At 28.4% G+C, this 20,680-nt stretch overlaps 3 protein-coding genes across 4 annotated transcripts in view; 1 reads left to right on the forward strand and 2 right to left on the reverse strand.

Annotated features, from left to right (window-relative positions):
• The window catches only part of LOC123304951 (cytoplasmic polyadenylation element-binding protein 1), a 42,538-nt gene extending 38,496 nt beyond the window's left edge, over positions 1-4,042 (reverse strand). For both annotated transcript variants that reach the window (XM_044886512.1, XM_044886511.1), the window contains exon 1: positions 3,893-4,042. In XM_044886512.1, coding sequence (XP_044742447.1) covers positions 3,893-3,910 — 18 coding nt within the window. In that variant the 5' untranslated portion in view covers positions 3,911-4,042. The remainder of the gene's footprint in view (positions 1-3,892) is intronic.
• Positions 4,043-7,635: 3,593 nt separating this feature from the next.
• Positions 7,636-11,215, reverse strand: LOC123293607 (conserved oligomeric Golgi complex subunit 8). Its single transcript, XM_044874489.1, has 5 exons — positions 11,143-11,215; positions 10,605-11,077; positions 9,728-9,941; positions 8,824-8,987; positions 7,636-8,539 (listed from the first exon to the last, which is right to left on the reverse strand). The coding sequence occupies exons 1-5, from the start codon at positions 11,213-11,215 to the stop codon at positions 7,673-7,675; spliced, it is 1,791 nt and encodes a 596-aa protein (XP_044730424.1). The 3' UTR covers positions 7,636-7,672.
• A 2,858-nt stretch (positions 11,216-14,073) lies between these two features.
• LOC123293618 (ionotropic receptor 75a-like) lies at positions 14,074-18,714 on the forward strand. The gene is made up of 5 exons (XM_044874500.1): positions 14,074-14,079; positions 14,523-14,740; positions 16,233-16,833; positions 17,701-17,975; positions 18,459-18,714. The coding sequence occupies exons 1-5, from the start codon at positions 14,074-14,076 to the stop codon at positions 18,712-18,714; spliced, it is 1,356 nt and encodes a 451-aa protein (XP_044730435.1).
• Positions 18,715-20,680: the final 1,966 nt, after the last annotated feature.

A 20,680-nucleotide genomic window follows, 5' to 3' on the forward strand; every position in this document is an offset into this window, starting at 1 on the left:
TTCAAAGCTCACAAAAAATTATTGATTTATACTCTTTTTTGTCGGTTCTATTTTTTGCAAAACATTTTTAGATATTACCGAAGAATTTCGTATACAGTTTAAACTAGTATAACTCGGTTAATTTTTGACCGAAAACGATCATACAGTGATCGTTCGACATGTTTCCCTATCATTGGAATTTTCCCACTGCATGTTATCAGCGAAAATTAATGGTTCAAAATTAATCTGTTAAACATCACTTCCTTCGAGAAAATTTTTGCAACCGGAATTTTTTAATTAGATGCCTTTTCCAAATAATCGGCTTGATAGCGCCAGTGTAGGTCAAAAACGTTAGTTAGTAAACTTAAATATGAAAATTAAGTAGGAAATTTTAATCGGGTGTTCTTGTATAATATTATATACACCCGTTATAGGAAAACGAAGAAACTTATTAATTTAATAAGACATACTATTTACATATATGAAAATGACAGGAAAATTAACTAACCTGTAGTAATAAAATAAAATTTATTTACAAAAAATAGAACCAACTTCAAAAAAATGCACAAGTAAAAAATAATGCAAAGTATAAGAACGAATAATTGTTGACTTCGAGTTGAAACATATTTATTTCTCACAAAGAAATTATTGATTGGAGTAATAAATTTAAAATTATTTTTTACTTTTTAATGCACTTTTTGGAATCAATGTTTTGCAAAGTTTTATTTTGTACTTTTTTTAGTTAGTTTAGTTTAGTTAGAAGACATCTATACCTTTGTACATAATAAAAAGTTATTTACACTTATTAGCCCATAACTCGAAAAATATTGGACCGATTTTGCAGAAACTTGTACTGTTCTTTAACTTAAAATAAATGTAAGAAGCCAATAAAAAAATGGTCACAATCCAAATAATATTTTGGAGAAATGCATAGACATACATATATACATACATACACCTATATATGTTGTGAATGGATTGCCGAATCATTTGCTTTACAAAACAGTTCTGTTATCCATAACAGCAGAATAACGTTAAGGAGGATTGCGATTGTGCTACGTTTAAAACAAAAAAAAAACAAACTTTTATGTGGCGTTTCATTTACCGTGCTTTACTACCGTGCGTAACCTTTATGCAATTTTGCGTGCTAAAGTTCAGTAAGTACGAAAAACTGCTAAAAGCCATTCAGCTGTTTCGTATAACGGAACTGGTTTGTAAAACAATGATCGGTTATGTAAAACATCTGATTTGGCATTCCTGTACATGCATATCGAATTGATAACCTCCTTTTTTGAAGTAAGTTAATACAATTATAAACAAAATATTAAACACTGGTAATGATTTGTTATCAGCCGATTCTAATTAAATTCAATTTATCGGGTTATTCGATGAGCATCGGGTTATAGAATGCACTTTAAAATTATATTTTAAACAATTAGTCAATCTTTGATAAAAATTTTTCTTTTGCTTCTTTAGGTGAATAAATCTTTGACATGCTAACTTTATGCAAATTAATAAAATTTTAAGAAAAAATTTGCACAAGTAGTTTTAAAAAAATTAATGCTTAATTTTTAAATTTTTTATAACTTGTATAAGATTTAATCACCTCGATCACTGAATATAATTTGAAAATATTTGTTTTTTTCCAAATGAAGTAATTAATGTGGAGTTACACCGTTTAAGACAAATTTTTACCTACCAAGTACAATTTTTGTAGAAAAGATTTCTAAATATTCGCTTTTTTTTACATTTAACGGGATCCTGCAATAAAATCATCATCATTTTTCAAAGCAAGTTTTTAATATTATTTTGGGAAAATAAGTTAATAACTAGCTCGACCGTGGGGAATTTTAAATTTTAAATTTACGTCTTTTTTTCTTTATATGCAGCTTTATTACAGATATGATGTGCAAATTACATAATGATCAAAATAATTAAATCTTAATATTATTTTTCTAGCCGGCTTTTTCCTAAGCGGTACATTTTAGACGGTGAGTCTGTTTACGTCATTAACCCGCACGATAAGCTTGAAAATGAGGGGTAAATCATGGAATTTCATAAAAGAATAAGGAAGATATCGCGTGAGCAGGAAAAACAGGCCAGAGAAATACATAAACATATAAGATATGTCTGCCACAAAAGCTGTATTATTTTGGTATAATTTACGGCCTTAATGTCGTAGTAAATAGGTGAAAATAGCAGTAAGTAGTATTAGTGAGGCATTGAGATGCCGAAAATTTCTTAGTTTGTAAAACTAGTCGTATCAGTGACGATTGTCATATTTACGTTCGAAATCAAAATCGTTGCGTTGTTAAGCATTAAAATGTAAAGACAAAGCAATATATAAAGGTAATACCAGGCTGCGAAGTACAGCATGAAATTAATACACAAAAATAACTTTGATATTGTTTATCTGAAATAAATAACTGAATAAAGACATTAAATATTTATTTGTAAAAATATAATTGGAATTATTTGAAACTTGATAAATAATTAACTAATAACTGACGATATGATTCATTTAACTACTTATTATGGTAAGGTATTCATTACTATTTATTTTCTATATTTTAATTTCGAAAAAAACTGAAACTTAATCTTACACAAAATTTCTAAAGCGCAAGAAATTTTTTCTTGTTTCAAAATATATTCCGTTGCGTTTAAAATGGAATCGGAAAATTCCTTAGAGTGAGGAGAAATTTACTTAGGACGAGAAAATGTTTCGTGACACAATAAATTTTTTCTCAAGTAAATTTATTATAATACGTCAACATTCTAGGTATTCTAACTTTATTTCTAGTTGAAATGTTTCAGCAAAGCGGATATATCAACTGAAGTCTGAAAAAAATGCGAACAATTTTAAAATAAAAAGGTCTTTTGTTTAAAAACTGAAACAATTTCAGAGAAAATTTTCTTTTCGTAGATAATTTTGATCCAACGAACCATCCGATTCAATTTGAATGTCGCCAAAATAAGTTATCAATATATGTATTAATAAAAAACCCTCAAACATGCCTTTATTCCCGCTTATTTAGTACAACAATGTTGTTTTCAAACTAAAAGCGAAAATTAAGTTTAAATATATATTGAAATTACTAAAATTTTTGCCAAATTTTCTTAATTTACCAAAAAAAATTAGGATGTGATATCAGTATATCTAAAACACAAATGGAAAATGTCGCTCGAAGAGGTACATTATACCAATTTCAAAAATTTCTGAACTGATGCCCCAGCGGAAATTTTAATATGCGTTAAACTGAGTTTATTTCAATATTTTAAATTTTTAATCTCAACCAAATCTTCTAATTTTCCCAAAATTGAAAATTTTTATAACAATAATTTTTTTATACAATAATGTATCAGAAACATTGCAAATCGATTTTTTAAAAAAATAGCAAAATTACACACAAAGCAAAAATTTTCAAATGATTGCAAATATTTTTGCAAAAAAAAATATATTATATTGTCACATGTTTATCCCTTGAAGTTGTTTACTCATCATAATTATCTTCTTGTTTACATGTTTCAACGCAAGTCAACACGTGAAAACACATATTAATGAAACGTAAAAACAAAATCAAATATTTAAAAATTTGGATTACTATTTACAAGTAAAATTTTTTCTGGAAATTAAATCCAAAAACAATTCACTACTAACTTAATCAAATGGATTAAAAACTGATTCTGTTTATCAATTTTATAAACAAAGATCAAAATAAAAAAATTATAGATGTTTTGAGAAACGATTTAACAAAAATTTTACTACATTTTTCATCATTTTCAAAAAACAAATCAGTTGGTTTTAACGAAATTAATATTATAATATTCACAGTGTATTGTTGTCTGTTTTTTTCAAACAAAATTGGGGGGCGTATAATGGAATAAATACAAAAAATATTAAATTTCACAGTACCTGTTGCAAAGATGGCATATTTCAACAATAACTTCTGTGATGAAAAAAACTACCCGAATAAAATTTTGAAAAACACGTTGAAAGTTAAGTTTTGTTAAAAACAAGAAATTTTTCAAAAATATTAAAAACGAATTATTTCAAAAACTTTCAACTAATTATAGTAAACATTTTTCAAAAAAGAAATAACTTCACCACATTATACAATTTTTTAAAAACCAGAAAAAAATGTAAAATTATTTTAAAAACTCGTTCGTAATTTTCGTAGAGTAACAATATTCAGATAATAGTAATATACGAAAAACTTATTTTAAAATGCAATTTGCCGGCAAGTATTAAAAGCTTTGTAGAGTCGGTAACGCAATAATCAAACCACATGCAAGTCTGTCATACCGTACTACTTATGGGGATTAAAACATTGTGATTGGCCTAAAACAAACAAAGTGGGAGATTACTGTAGTATACTGTTTTTATGTTTCTTTAATATTGTTTTTTATTTTTCTAATAATTTAAATAATAAAATCGTTTGATATTTTTATTTATTTCTTTGATTCTTTTGTCTAAAACATTTAACGAAAAGAATTGTTATTTCTACTTTCGGAAAGGCCCGTTTGTAATTAATTTGGGCTTGGAATTGTTTTTAAAACAAAACAAAAACAACAATAGTAGAAAACATTTTTTTAGAATTCCGTAACTTGAAATAGAAGACGAACTTTTTCATTTTTGTGTCCCCGTAAAATTTTGAAGTACATTTTTCGCAATATACTTTTCTAAGTAGTAAAAATACAAATGATTCATATTAAATGATTTTTCAGTACTAATTGCTTACCCTAAATAGGTCTTGATTATTACGATTTTATTTGAACTTTTTTTATTTCAGTTTTTGCATTTTTTTTAGAATAATAAGGAGCTAAAAGTCACGAAAATCAATTCATTTAACTATTCGACAAATATTTTCTAGAAAATTTATATTTTAAATGAAAAATGAACCAGATTTTTGAATTTTTTGGGCAAACTCACTTGATTTAACGAGTTTTATCCAAGCCAGAAACAAAAATTCTTCTTTCTTTTTCTTCGTTTTTTATTTTTATTATTTGGAAAGTATACCCTTTAAGAAAATTATAAAAATTTTACTTATTCCGATAAAACTTAATAGATAAGACAATTTTGGGATATAGTCCAAAATCGACTAGGAAGAACTCATATTTCGAATCGATTTCAGGCAATTTCTTAGAAAATATCTATCTATTAGTCAAATGAAATGCATTTTGATAACTTCTGAGTTCTTACTAGTCTAGAAAATTTAAAATCCTATAAACACAATTATTATTATTAATTTTTCTAGTTTATCAATTAAATCACCGAAAAATCGAGAGCAAGTAAAATCGAAAAAATTTCTAAAATTTGTTTTTGAAATGATTTTGATAAAAATCAATCATGAGGATCAATTATTAAACAATTCAGCAAAAATGAACCATTGTATTAAAAAACAAAAATACTTAAGTACGGCATGTTCGAGGGGGTATATATGCTCATCGGTGCAGCATTTTTGTCGGACAAAATATTTTATTGTTTAATAGTTATTAATTTTATCAAGTGATCATAGTGTCAGAAAAATACTTATTCCTGCTGCGTTTTTTCAGCACGATAGTTAAAACATGACGTCATCATGCTTATTTGAAATGAAAATGCAACCTTTTCGAATCGTAGAGAAAAGTTTGGCAGACTCGTCAAAAGGAAACCACTCACAAAGTTTCAAGTATGTATTTATCATTTAAAAAAACCCGTGGTGTCGAGCGGTCTATGAAGTCTGTGCAGTTAAAATTAATTTTGACTGATATTTGCAGTCAATATCGAATCGATGTTGAATACAGCCTTCAATGAAAATCATTATTGATTTGTTTTTTTCATTCAGGACCGATTCTGACCGAAGCTTCCAATCAAAGTTGATTGACTGTTGTTTTTGTCTGTCAGAACCAATTCTGACTTACGGGTTTTGACTGCAGCATATACACATATATACTCAATAGGGAACGTTGCTCGCTGGAAATTAGTTGTTTCTTAGGATGTGCAAAATTCATTTTCAATTTTAATCTCATCATTTTTGAATCTTTTTATCTCTAATACCGAACACTCTGTATATATTTTTTAAATTCATGCAAACTTTGAACAGAACGACCACGGATTCCCAATAGATCAATATAATAAGCCATACCCACGTTTTGTAATTCGAAAAACTTTATGAGCAGGAAAATTATGTACTAAACTATTCGCACAATCACAAAATAAATACAATTTATTACACAGTTGAGCCCTGTTAACCTATAAAAAGAGATTTCAATGTTTGAATTTTGTCGAAACTTATAGCTCATAAGATGAATTTGACAAACAAATTTTGTAGATTTAACAATTTGTTAACGATTTTGAAAATATTATAACTATTTAATTGTCTAGAATATTATTTGGTCTAGGAAAGAGGAAGAAGTACAACAAAAAATTTGTGTTTGTTATTTTGAATTCAGACTGCTAACTTAATCCAGCCCTGTTGATGATTGAAGAAAATAATATTTATGAGCCGAGGAGAGGAAGGTAGTAGTTTCAAGAAAAGACCAAAACTAGGCGTTAACCACAGGCCAGGTGTTAAAATAAAGTTATGTAAGTGCTTCTTTTATAGAAAAAAAACTTTTAAGTGAAATAAAAATTATTTGTGTAACAATCAGGCATAGTCCTCATTTTAAGAATAAATTTTAGTATTTTTCTTACTTATATCTCCGAAACGAAGTGAGATACTAAGTTGTATTATGAGTCTTTTTGGCAGTTATAGTTACTAAATCAAATTGCATTAATTTTAAGTTTCTGTACTTTTTAAATGTTAGGTATTTATTGCACAAGTCACAAGTTAAATTTACAAAAACCCCCAACAAATGCAGTTTTTTCCTTGGAAATCACTCCAAACAGAATAAATTTTCTTGAAACATAGCTAAAAAACCTCTCGCTTAAATCATTTTTCAAAAAAAAAAAAAAAAAACTAAATGAACATCGGGGGTTAATAAAAGATGGATCAATAGAAATGTTTTTACCATGCAAAAGGTGTAAGATTTTATGCTAGAAAATAGGATCGGAATGAGAATTGAGTTATTGAGTTACCAGAATGAGAAAAGTCGTTTGTATTTAAATACTGCAACTTTAGTCGTGTAAACCAGTTTTTAATAGTCTCTAATCTCATGTTCCAATTTTTTGTCACTACACTCTTTTATTGTACATTTTTGCGTCAACGAAATAAAACTGTGAGAAACATCAGCAATATTGTTGCTTAAGACGCTATATTGACAGTGTGTGGGTTTCAGGACCAGGGGGCAGAAAGTGGATTTAAATTTAAATTACTAGATTAGGCAAGTAGTTAAACGTTGCCAATCCAAGCCTAGCATTCGATTTAATGGCTCAATATCGTTCCAGTCCCTATTTGAAAGGCCTCGTTTTTCAAAAAGACTACGCTTTAAATTAAACGGCTAATTAAGTGGTTGGATGCGACATATACAAAAATCTATTTTTTCGAACCAATAATTTAGTATCCATTCAACCCAAGAAAGATGTCTCTATTCCTAAAAAACAAGCACTGATTTCTGAATTTTTTTAAATAAAGGAAATAATTAAAAATTGAATCATATCAATATATTTAATAGATAATTACAAAAATATGATTGCACTAACAATATTATAATTATATGTAAAATACTTTTTTTTTTTTAAATAATAAATAACAAAAAATAAATACAAAATCAATTAACTGGTATCGTTAATCACTTCCTTTAATGTATTCTCATCCACCAATTTAGTTACCGTCTCCGATATTTCACTATCATTAGTTTTAATTTGACTCGATGTTGCTATTGAAGATGTTAATTCCTCTTCAATAACATTATGTAATGGCAGTATTAAATGCTGTATCGGTTCTAAAATAACGGTTCGATCTAATGTTAAATATTTACCTTTTTCTAAAACGGTAACAGGAACACCTAAATATTTGGAAATATGTAATGTTGGATAAACTAATTTTATACAGTTCTGAATATACGGGATTAGCTCATAAACAAAACACTTGCAAAACAGCGTAAATTGTTCTTTTGCGATTTCTGTAAATGCTTGATGCTCATGTTGATAAAATAACAATATAATATTTGCAACGTCCTGTAATGATTGTTGCACAGTTTGGGTAACGTGATAAACTAGCGATAACGGTGCACAAACTCGTAAATCATTGAATGCTGTTAACAAACAATTACAATATTCGGCTAATGGATAAAAATCTTGAATATTTTCTAATTTCGGTGTTGTATCATTACTATCTACTCGTTTAAGTGGATTCGAATTACTGCTACTAGAGGCAACACCTGATGTTGTGTAAACTTTGTTGATTAGCGTAAAACTATCCATATCACGTTGAAATTTTTTTGTACCATTTGTAACGGTTTGTTTGAAGTAACGTTTTATACATTTTGTTATGATTGGTGCAATTAAACCACGAAAATCACAACCAACTTTGCTGAATGATAATCCAAAGTACATGCATTGACTTAATGTTGAACCGAATGAAGAGCCATCATCGCATTCGTTTAGATCTTGTTCCATTGTTTTTAAAAATTGTGAAATCTGAAAAATATTATAATAATGAGACAATCATAAATCTTTTGATAATTATAGGTGAGAGATCTTGATGTCCACTTCGACGATGCCAGAAATGTTATCATAACATCGATTTTTAATTTAATAACGACCATGAAGTTACCTTTTACTTCTAAAATACTATTTAAACTTTATTATCTTGCTTTTTAAGTTATCGTAATAGCGTGTAAATAGATTGAATAGATTTATTCAGCCCCGATTAATAGAGTCGTAGTAAGTGTTATATGATTCAACTTATAAAATTTGTTTACCTTTTCTTGTATCCAACTTTGAAAAATTGCAGCTTCATTAATATGTTCGTCATTTTTAGTGATCACTAATTTATTATCATCACTGAATATTGCATTGTATTGTGTAATTATTTGGAATATATGAATTCGAGATAATTCAATTACTTTACTAAGATGCTGTGATGCTGTGAAAAAATAAAAATGAAATTAGTTATGAGTTAAATATATTGAATAGGCATAATTGGCCCAGTAAGATTGCGGGTAGTAACCTACCCGCTACACTGAAAAATTTCAATTTAAAAAACAAGGAGTACCGCGTTATAGCCTTTACCTACTTTGTCCTCACTAAACCCCCTTCATAGCACTCGAAATATAAACAATTCCCACTTTAAAGACAAATCCACCAAATGCTATCTTTCAGATCACATTTTCCCGCTTTACTTCCATCCCTTGAACAATAAGGCGCCGTTCGGCTATGGAGCTTGTATTTTGGTATAGGCATTAGTTTAGAATGAATAAGTATAATTTTTTAATAGTATCTAATACTTATGTATTATGAGCAAATTTGGTATTAGCTTTACATCTTCGACTACCGTTATCGCATAAATTTAAATTATGAAATAAGTCTTATTCTGATATATTTGCTATAATTACTGTGATGTTTCATCAAAATCTGTCAATTTAAATCAAAATTTGATCCTTCAACTTCGTAGATTATTCAAAATACCTTGGATCATGTTAGCTCAACTTAGCCTCAATTAAATTTTAACAGAAAAAAAATAGGCAGTAGGAATATCCTTGAAAAGTGTTATAACAGCGACTTTTCTTCGCGCTCAGAGACTGTTTTATAAGTAAATCAATCATGGTAATAGACTCTTCTGTTAACTTCTTCTGTCTGACTCTCTCTCTTAAACTAGGTACTTACGTTTATCTTTTGGAATTTCATCTAAAATTGATTGTAGCCAACTATCACGAGTTTGTAAAAATTTTAAACGTAATTCTGCTTCAGTAAATATATTCATACAACGTAAATATCCAACAGCTTGTAAACATTTTGGAAGTTGAATGTCCGAACGTAATTGTGTTAATAATTTCTGTACAATAATTAACCATAATTTTTCAACTTCACCTAATAATATCTAAAACAATGAATAATCTTAACAGAGAGGTATCAAAAAATACTGTTAAAATCGGTAGAAGGTTGAAAATAGGCTATCCCACTATTTTTGAAAAAGTACTTCAAAATGTTGATTTTGCTAATAAAAAGCCACCAAAAATTTATTTCGGAAAAATACACACGCTTTCTTGCCAAAAACTTAAATTAAAATTTAAACCTTTTTTAAACTGTCAAAAACGCGGCATCCAATTTGATGACGTAATATGGGTATCACTATACGAAATAACACAAATAAGTTTGACAGATATATTCATAGACATCTGATTATAATAAATATAAATACTTATTATCTATGTATATATTATACCTAGCTGTCTACACTGAACTAACTGATGGTCTATGACTCATACCGCTATGACATCACAGCAGGGCTTACCCGCGTTTTAGGTCACGTGATATACAGTTTAAAAATTACGATTTTTAATTTTAATATTTTAAAAGAAAAAAGTGCTTTTATGACTCGAAATCAGAATATCTAAGTATATTTTTACATAAATTTTAACTTTTTTCAATTTTCGTGATTTATTTTTGACTAACGATAATACCCTATTGAACACTAATCTATTGGCTTAAAATAAAGAAATTCACCAATGTAATTCATATTCAAAATTTTAAAAGTACTCACTGTAAAAATTTGAATATCTGGATATTTATGTGCTAATCTACGTATAAAATCAACAATTTCTAATGCATCTTCATAATTTCCATCAGCAATACTAATTTCCATTAATTCCGGTAATTGTAAGAAATCTGTTAACTGTGATGTCTTTTGAAACATTAACGTACTTAATCGACGATGTAAACTTATATCATTGGATTCTGTTGTAAAATTTGTATATTGCTGTTCAAAATCTGGTAATTTATCAACTAATTCATTTAAAAGTGTTTCGGTTGTAGCAAATTCTTTATAAATATTTCGTGTATTTTCAGCTGTTTCAATGAATTTTTTATAATTACTTATTGCTAAATCTTGTATTTGTTGTGCAATTTCAATCGATTCTTCTTGTAAATTTTGTTTTTCCTTTTGTAACTGTTGTAAATTTAAATTACCTATTTCTTTACAATACTTTAAAAAGTCTTTTTTATCTGGCCAATTTGCTGTGAATTTAGTAAAACAAATAGTTAGGTTAATCGTTACAATAGAATTTGTATTATTTATGTACCTTCTATATCTTTTGGAAGAATTTTTAAAACGTTTTCAATATCATCTTCTATATCTAATTTATTTTCTTCCATGATTCTAACAAATTTTTAACGATTTTCTTATTTGAATTATCACATTTGAGATTTGACACATAATCAAATTTGATTTTTTTGACGTAACAATTCAGTCATAGATAAATTAGAATCTTTATTTACTTGTAGATGGCTCTAGTATAAGTTTAGAAATTCAAGGCGGTAATTACAAAAAAACCATATTGCTTTATTAAAGGAAACCTTTTTATACCATGCATATATGAAATATACATAGTATATTAAGTTTAGTCCCAAGTTTGTAACGCTTAAAAATAATGATGCTAGGAAAAAAATTTTGCCATAGCTGTTCATAAAATCACCTAATTAATCCATTTCCGGTTGTCCGTCCGTCCGTCTGTGGACACGATAACTCAAAAACCAAAAAAGATATCGAGCTGAAATTTTTACAGCGTACTCAGGACGTAAAAAGTGAGGTCAAGTTCGTAAATGAGCATCATAGGTCAATTGGGTCTTGGGTCCGTAGGACCCATCTTGTAAACCGTTAGAGATAGAAGAAAAGTTTAAATGTAAAAAATGTTCCTTATAAAAAAATAAAAAACTTTTGTTTGAAACATTTTTTTGTAAACATCACTGTTTACCCACGAGGGCGTTAATTAGGTGAAAATTTTATAGTATGTATTAATATAGGAATATCAGTAGTGTGTGTCTATTTAAAAGTGAATATCTTTTGTTATTTACGTGACGTCAAAAAAACAAACGATTGCGCATCAACACTGTCTATACATTTTTGTATGTGTTATGTGATAAAGAAATCAACACTGACTATGCATGGTATTTCAACAATTAACTCAGTCAATTGTTTCTTTTCACTTGTTTAGAGTTAGATTTAAAATTATGTAATCCAAGATGGCAGGTAACTTAAGTAATGGATTGAACTAATGTTTTTTTTTGAATAATTATATTTCAAAAGCCCCCCTCTCCCAAAATTCAAGAAAATTCAAAGAATTCAGCTCAAGGAATACACGTTGAAAACTTCACTTTGGAACTTGCTGAGCGAATTTCAAGTAACAATCACCTCTGTCACCATCTTACCTCCCATGGAATTTCGGGCTACGTGCTTGGGAACAACTGTCTGTCCTCCCGCCTCCATTGAATAAAATAAAGAATAGAATAAAACCATTGAATAAAAAACTGCCTTTGAGACGAACTTTATTTATTTTTTTCAATTTATCTGAAACCTTGGATAGAGGGGACGCTATTATCAAGTTCCTGCTCCAGTCAAAAAACAATGTAAATCCGAGGCTGCTTACATGAATTTTATTTTAATATTGAAAAGAATTTAAACGAAAAATTAGAAATGGTTTCTTAGATTTGTTTACAACCTTATAAACTTAGTTACAAAAATACATATGACCTAGACGTTAAAAACGACCTTAAATAAAATAAAAAAAAAAAAAAAAAAAAATACATATCCAGATATATTTTGGTTCATTTTGGGATTTGAATAAAAATAATTTGAAATGGGTGAAAACTCACTTGATAGATTTGTTTGAAATGTTAAAAGCTTAGTTAGAAAAATATTGAACCTTATAAAAGAGTATTAACAGTAAAAACAGTATGGATATTTATTATTCTCTAAATTTCTTCAAAAATTGTAAATAAATGATAGAGTTCATATTTTGTTTGGATGATAAATATTTTTCTTTATCATTTGAAAATTGATGGATTATTTATTAATAAAAATTTACTTTGATAAATTGATTATATCAAATTGTCATTCAGTTAATGTCATTTACTTAATGAAGTTATTACCTAAATATTTATAAATTTTTCATAAATACAATAGTTTGCAGACTTGTTAAATTGTCCATCACTTGAAGCATGTGGGCCAATTTTTATATTTTGCGCGTCAAAGGCAACAGTAAACTAAATCCTTCACAAGCTCATTGTAAATAAACCTAAACATAACACCAAACTGATTTTCTATACAAAAATCATACACTTATGTAATGCGTATTGCCCATCATTGCATTGATTCAAAATATTGATTGGTTCAGGCAACATACATTACATAGATGTATGTGTTTTGTATAGATGTATAATTTTCTATAAATCACACTTTGAAAGTTCAATAACTGAAAAACGTATCGTTATTTTTCGTCAGCCCCTATAAACTTTTATTCAGGATTATATATACTTAATAGACAATAAAGAATTATTATGAAAATTAACAGTAAGTTTTTACATTACAGGGTCAATTTTAGTGCAAAATGAATTTGTATTCCGAATCTTCTGTCGAGTAAAACAATTTAAAAAAATGTTAATTTCTCGACATTTTATTCTTGAAACTAGGCGAATTTGTACATTTGCATAATTATTCTTGAATTTATTACCCTTTAAAGATTTCTTATTAAAGCCTATGGAACAATACAAGCGCACGTATTGAATTCATTAATCATTTTTTCTATAAATACTCTTTCAAGATTTGTTATTATTGAACAATAACAATTTCTCAAAATGAAATTATATTTTAGTTTGTTTGTATACTTTTATTGGATAAATTTTGTTCAAAGCCATGATAATTTTCAATTTATACGCCAATTTTTTGAATATAAATCAGTATCAATGGTGTCAATATTAACTTGTAAAACTACAAATGGTTATTTTAGAATTGAGATAATTTTAATTTAAATTTTCTGATAAAAAATCTTTTGGTTTTAGATTCAATGAAGAGCTATATAAATTACATGAAACAATCTAAAATCCCGACACAAATTTATTATGTAGATAAGTTTTGTGGACCAGATTTAACTAAAATTATTGATTATCGAGAAAAATATTCAAATCATGGAATTTATTTGAATTTTTTCTGCTCTTGTGGCCAAGAAATATTAACAATGGTAGTTATTTTTGATAGGCAACTTATTATACATATATGTAATTATAAGGATGAATTTTTGTTGACTTCGAGTTGAGACATAGTTATTGAAATAAATACCACGATGCTCGAAATAAAACACTTTTGAAATAAAATTTGTAGCAAATTGATTGGTTTTTCAAGTGACTGAAATAGCCTCGTGTCCCGAAACCCATACGTTGGCTTGTTCCACCAGCTTATTTAAGTACTTTTGACAGTCCTGTGCTACTTTTGAAGGGAAAAAGAAATATGAATTTTATAATTTTCAGAGCTTCTGATTACCAAAAAAAAAAAAGCGAGGAATTTCAGGATAGCTGCCGTTACGATGCCTTTGATATTTATCATTTCAAATCAGCATTCTAAAAATAATCCCCATTTAAAAAAAATGGATTCTTAACTCTTTATACACCTTCGATCAATTTATTTCAGGTTTCAAATTATGGATACTTTCATAATTTCTATAAATGGCTATTAATCGACGATTTTGGCAATAATGAAACGGAATCCCCAATTGGTAAAACGCTTGCTAAATTAAATGTACCTTTAAACGCAGATATCACATTGAGTGTACAAAATACTCCGAATTCACTTCAATTGTACGATATTTATAATCCAGGATACGTACGGGGTGGAAACTTAACAATGAAGTATTTTGGCACATGGATTAATGGAAAATTTATGGAATTATTACAATTTTCAAAATATTTTCAGCGAATTGATTTCAAAAAAATTACTTTGAAAGCGGCAACTGTTGTAAGTTTAGAAATTAGTCTCATACTAACCAAGAGAAAATTTTATTGTTCTTGTCCACTATTAATTTTTAATGAATTATTTTTTTCTAGGTAAAATACCAACCAAAAAACACATCTTTGGTTGATTATTTACTTGAAGATACTGGAGATAACAATTACATGGCGAAATTTTGCTTCCAAATATTTCAGTTATTGTATGAAATACATAATTTTCGGTAATTAACTATATGTAGATCATTTTTTTTTATGTAAAAATGTGCGGTTTCGAATTTTTGATTGATGACCAAATTGCAATGGTCATTTGTACATACATATTAATTATTTTAGAGATAAAAAATCAATTCACGCAAGTATAAAGGTTTACTTCATAAACCAAATTTTACTGATAAATTTCACCATTATTTCAATAAATTTCCAGAAACAAAGTCTATTTGGGCTATGTTTGGATTATTTTAAAGGCAACGCCCCGAAGGTCATCCAAATTCAAATAGTAGGACTGAATAGCAGGTAATGTTAAAATAATGCCTGTTTCACAATACACTTATTGTCGGGAAAGCTTCCTTTTCTAGATACAGCGTGTTGAAATTTCAGATAAAACGATATTTTTGTAAATATTTTTGAAACAACTGCTAAGAAAAATTTGAAATTCGGCACGTAATGCCCCAAGTATAGTTACACTAAGGTTGATACGGCCGCTTTTTTGGCTTTTGTAAATCTACCTAGGTCCTCCCAACGTGAGCCGTTTGACCATTTGTGTATTTCCTTCTACTTTCATACTATTACTACACTTTTCCTATTTTTTTGTCCTCGAAAATCTGCCTGGGGCTACACACGAGAATCCTTCAATCAAAAATTTGCCGCATTTTTCTACCTTCCGCCTCTACAGCATAGTGTTGTTGGCGTAGTATCTCTACCGCTGGATTTTTTAATTTATCACGGTAATCCTTAAATAATAATGGATCATTAGCTCATATTGTCAAATTTCACTAACTTTGTTGCAAATATAATAAAGTTATCCATGCTTGGAGCATTGATTGTCAAATTTCCAATTATTTTAAGCAGCCGTTCTATAAGCCATAACTTCGTGTATTTATAATAGGACAATTTCCCGACTATAATTGTATTGAGAAATTATCATTATTTTAATGTTATCTGCCATTTGATGATGTACTGTTATTATAACTTGGACCACCCTGTATAACACGTCTAAACACAGCTTATAACGACTTTCCCACCTGGATCATAGCGTAACTTTTTTCATACCGCTTTCCTCGCTCGTATGGAGAAGACTAAGAAAAAAACGCAATCGAACTATTTTTACAGTGAAACGAGGTAATTAAAGTTTTAGTGAACTTCCTGTTACGTATAAATCTTTAAACTTTTCCAGCCCTGATATCGTTACTGAAAATAGATGGTTTGGACCCGATGGTGGCGAGCCAGAAGGTATACAAAAGGGATTAATCGAACATAAATTTGATATATCTGCCATTACAGGCTTGTTAAAAGTAGATCGAATTCATATGATGGATTGGTCTATACCACTTTATCCATTCCGTACCTCTTTTGTATTCCAAAATCCAGATACCACGTCAATATCAAATATTTTTCTAAGTCCTTTTACTTATGATTCTTGGTATGGAGTCCTGTTAATTTTTATTTTATTTGTATTAATTTTTTCTATAAGTTATGATAGTGATCGACAAATGCCAATTACTGGTGGTGTAGATGCTACAAGTGCAGCTGTAATTGTTACTTTGGGTGTTCTTTGTCAACAAGGTACTTGGCTAGAACCACATAGAAATTCGGGGAAATTTCTATTGTTTTCGATACTCGTATCAAGCGTTTTAGTATATAATTTTTACACTTCGAGTGTTGTTTCATCCTTATTGAGTGCAAAACCAAAAACTTTAGATACATTTCAAGAATTAGCACGAAGCCCTTTACAAATTGGCTTAGAAGATCAACCATATACAAGAACGATATTCCAAGTAAGATATTAAGACTTTTTGGAAATACACGGAGAAGTTTTTTGAGTACCTATTGATTTGAAAATGATAGTTTGTAATTTTTGATTCGTTGTTAGACGAGGTCAAATATTGATACCATTTTTTGTTTTGTTGGGTGTTTGACAACTATAGACAATTGATTATGTCTTAAAAAACAGGGCAATAAGGAACCAAGATGTTCAAGAGTTTTTATTGCAAGAATCATTCAATGGGCTATTAAAGAAGAAAAACCAGCGGAGTGCTGTTACATTACAGGGTGAAAATTGAAGATAGGGGTGAAAAGCACCCATTTTGGTTTTTGCCATATATTTCGTAAACAAAGCAAAATTTCGATAAATTTTTCGTACAGAATCAAATTTAATTTAAAAAAAAAAAAATAACTAATCCGATGCTAAATTGAAATCTCTACAAAAAGTTTTTTATAAAAACATAAAATTCATCGAAATTTTGCTTAGTTTACAAGATATTTGAATAAAACCAAAAGAGGTGCTTTTTCACCACTATTTTCAATTTCCATCCTCTAATTTAATTGAACTTTTTTCTTCTTTAATTACCCATTGAATTGATTTCTGCAATAAAAACCCATGAACGTCATAGTTCTTGTCAATATGACATAATCTAATAGCTATATAAGTCATACAAAGCTTTCAAGAGGTATTCATCAAAAACTATTTATTAAGAAACCACGAAAGGAGGATAAAGATAAATTTCGGTACAAAAAATCACTAAAATCGTATTGATTTGGTATTTTATGCCAAAAACTTGAAGTTTTCGAAAAAAAAAAATTCTCCGTGTTAAATTACAAATTTTTGGATGTTAACTTAACTGTTAAAGGGGTTTAATTTATAGGTAACTAAAAATCCGGATATAAAATATTTATATAATTTAAAAGTTGCAAAGGCCAAAATCGATCCATACAATATTAGCATTCCAGATGGCATTGAATTAATAAACAAAGGAGGTTGGGCTTACCATGCTGAAACAAATTCTTTGTATCCATCAATTTCACGTTTATTTGATCAAGATAAAATCTGTAAATTGGGTGAAATTAATTTATTTCCACCGGCCTATTTACAGTTCATGTTACCACGATTTAGTCCTTATGCCGAAATGTTTAAAATCAGGTATCTTATCTTCAGATATTATATATTCAGATATTAATATATTCAGATATTAATATATTCAGATATTATATATTCAGATATTATATATTCAGGTATTATATTTGTGTATTTAATCCGTAACATTCGCCTAAATTAGGTCTAGGGCCAGTATACATTTTGGCAACTCATTCTATTAAGATCAGTAATTTGAGAGGCTGTTATCAAGGTGAGAGCCCTCTTCTTATTCAAGTAGGAAGATAACTGAACATCAAATTGAAAATTCATTCGATCCGAAATTGTGACAAACGGCTGTATGCGTTGATCTAAAAATCGGAAAGAGATGCGACCTAAAAACGTAACTTCATGTGCCGTTACCGAAACAAGTCAAATTTTTTTTTAAATTTTAAACGTATTTTTAACTTTTGAAATTAAATAAAGCGGATGTAGCGAATTAATATCGAAATTTGCGTCAAACTTAATAATTAATATAATTTTCAATTTTAGCCAATATCGCCTAGTAAATAATGGCATCTATAAACGGTTTTTAAAACAATATTATCATGAAAAACCAGAATGTTTTTCAACTACGCTGTTAGTCCAAGTAAATTTAGGTCCAATAACACCAGCATTTTTTCTACTTTCCGTTGGAATGATGGCCGCTGTAATTATTTTTATATTTGAAAATCGTCATAGAATTCGTTTTAAATTACAATCGATTATTCAAAAACAAAGAGTTCGAAAAGAAGATTGGAAGAATTAATTGGAGCTAATTTCAAAACATGCAACGATTTTTTTTTTGTACACATAAAGCAAAACAAAATAGATTTGTAACATATTTCTGACAGGAAAATTAGTTTTAAATCAAAGAAAATTGTATGAAAATTATGTTATTTATAAATTCAATAAATAGTTTAGTAAGCATTTAAAATTCATATGACCTTATATTCTATGCATTAAGAAATTTTAGATGGACCTTATTTTTCAGATTGCGGTATACTGTTTGTTTTATAAATTATATAGTCGGTTTAGAATGAAAACGTCGCACACCTCAAAAAAGTTCTAATGTCATTTCACATTAGATAAAACCAGGTCCGTAACTAGGACGTGGCAAAGAAGGCCCCCGACACCGGCGCATAAGAAATAGAAGCACAAAACAAAGCGTATGTTTTATACGTAAAACAAAAAGTTAGTAAATAATCATGAAAGAGGCGCTCATTTATTTACATTACATAATTTTACATTTATTTTATTTACATAAAATCATAAAGTAAAAAAATTTGATGAAAATGAAATTTTTTTGATAACACAGGCAAATTTGATCCGATCTTATTGGAATTTTTTTGAAACCCACTAATTTTGGGTCATTATTTTCAGTTGTGATGTCAATTTTTCGCTAGCTATCACTTATGTGATTAATTCCGGGACCAGGATTCCACATTCTTGAAACCTATTAGAGCTAGGTTAATTTTGATAACAAATTTGAAAAGTATGACCCAAATTTAGTAGAATTACATACTTCGTTCATCAAAATTGAATAAAATTTGAATGTGATAGAGCAAAATAAAATATTTTGGATTCTGATGACGTCATAAAGTTAAAAAATTTGATTTTTTTGATAAAACAGGCAAATTTGATCCGATCTTATTAAATTTTTTTTTGAAAACCACTTATTTTGGGTCATTCTTTTCAGTTGTGATGTCAATTTTTCGCTAGCTATCACTTATGTGCTTAATTCAGGGACCAGGATTCCACATTCTTGAAACCTATTAGAGCTAAGTTAATTTTGATCACAAATTTGAAAAGTATGACCCAAATTTAGTAGAATTACATACTTGGTTCATCAAAATTGAATAAAGTTTGAATGTAATAGAGCAAAATTAAATTTGTTGGATTCTGATGACGTCATAAAGTTAAAAAATTCGTTTTTTTTGATAACACAGGCAAATTTGATCCGATCTTATTGAATTTTTTTTTGAAACCCACTAATTTTGGGTCCTTCTTTTCAGTTGTGATGTCAATTTTTCTCTAGCTATCACTTATGTGTTTATTCCGGCTTTTGCATGTTTTAACCGATGATATCTAACTTTTTACCGCAACCTTGTGGTAGAAATCCTAATGAAATGACTATGAAATACATATATAAATTAAACATATTTGATGCTTTAATTGCAATTTTTTGCAATATCGCTTATCCATGACAAAGTTAGATTCATTGATGGAAGCCGAACATGAAATGTAAGAAATTTCCAGCTATCTTCACTATTTATGATTATTGTGTTTTTGAGACGAATTTTCAGTGGAAAATATAATTTTATTCCTTTATTCGATTGCACTTTACTTTACTAACACCAAAGAATACAGATACATACTGTATTATTTGCTAAAACCATTACAACGATCAATAAGAATAAGTTTTTATTCTTACAATTGTTGAAAAAAATAATGAGCAAATATCAATATAGATAGAGCTACCATTCTCACTCTCACAATTTGTTTCATTTGATGCATGATTCAGATTCTCCCTAATAGATGGTAAAATGAGATTTTGTGTTGTATTATACAATGATATTGATAGATGACGGTGTTGTACTTAAAAGCTTCGTAACTCTGAGCCCATTTTAGGGTATATGTTTAATACAGTAGCCAGTAGGTAATAGTATCTCACTAGTCACTATCCCAATATATAACATAAATACCTGTATAAATTACTAAAGTAACCTGTTATC

The sequence above is a fragment of the Chrysoperla carnea genome, chromosome 1, assembly GCF_905475395.1.
Source record: "Chrysoperla carnea chromosome 1, inChrCarn1.1, whole genome shotgun sequence".
Lineage (NCBI taxonomy): Eukaryota > Metazoa > Arthropoda > Insecta > Neuroptera > Chrysopidae > Chrysoperla > Chrysoperla carnea.

Coding starts and splice junctions, on each gene's coding strand:
- LOC123293607 (XM_044874489.1), bottom strand. CDS start 11,215: ATGGAAGAAAATAAATTAGATATAGAAGATGATATTGAAAACGTTTTA. Junction 11,078..11,142: donor TCTTCCAAAAGATATAGAAG/GTACATAAATAA, acceptor CTAAATTCACAG/CAAATTGGCCAGATAAAAAA. Junction 9,942..10,604: donor CAGATATTCAAATTTTTACA/GTGAGTACTTTT, acceptor TCATTGTTTTAG/ATATTATTAGGTGAAGTTGA.
- LOC123293618 (XM_044874500.1), top strand. Junction 16,834..17,700: donor ATACAAGAACGATATTCCAA/GTAAGATATTAA, acceptor TTTAATTTATAG/GTAACTAAAAATCCGGATAT. Junction 17,976..18,458: donor GCCGAAATGTTTAAAATCAG/GTATCTTATCTT, acceptor TTTCAATTTTAG/CCAATATCGCCTAGTAAATA.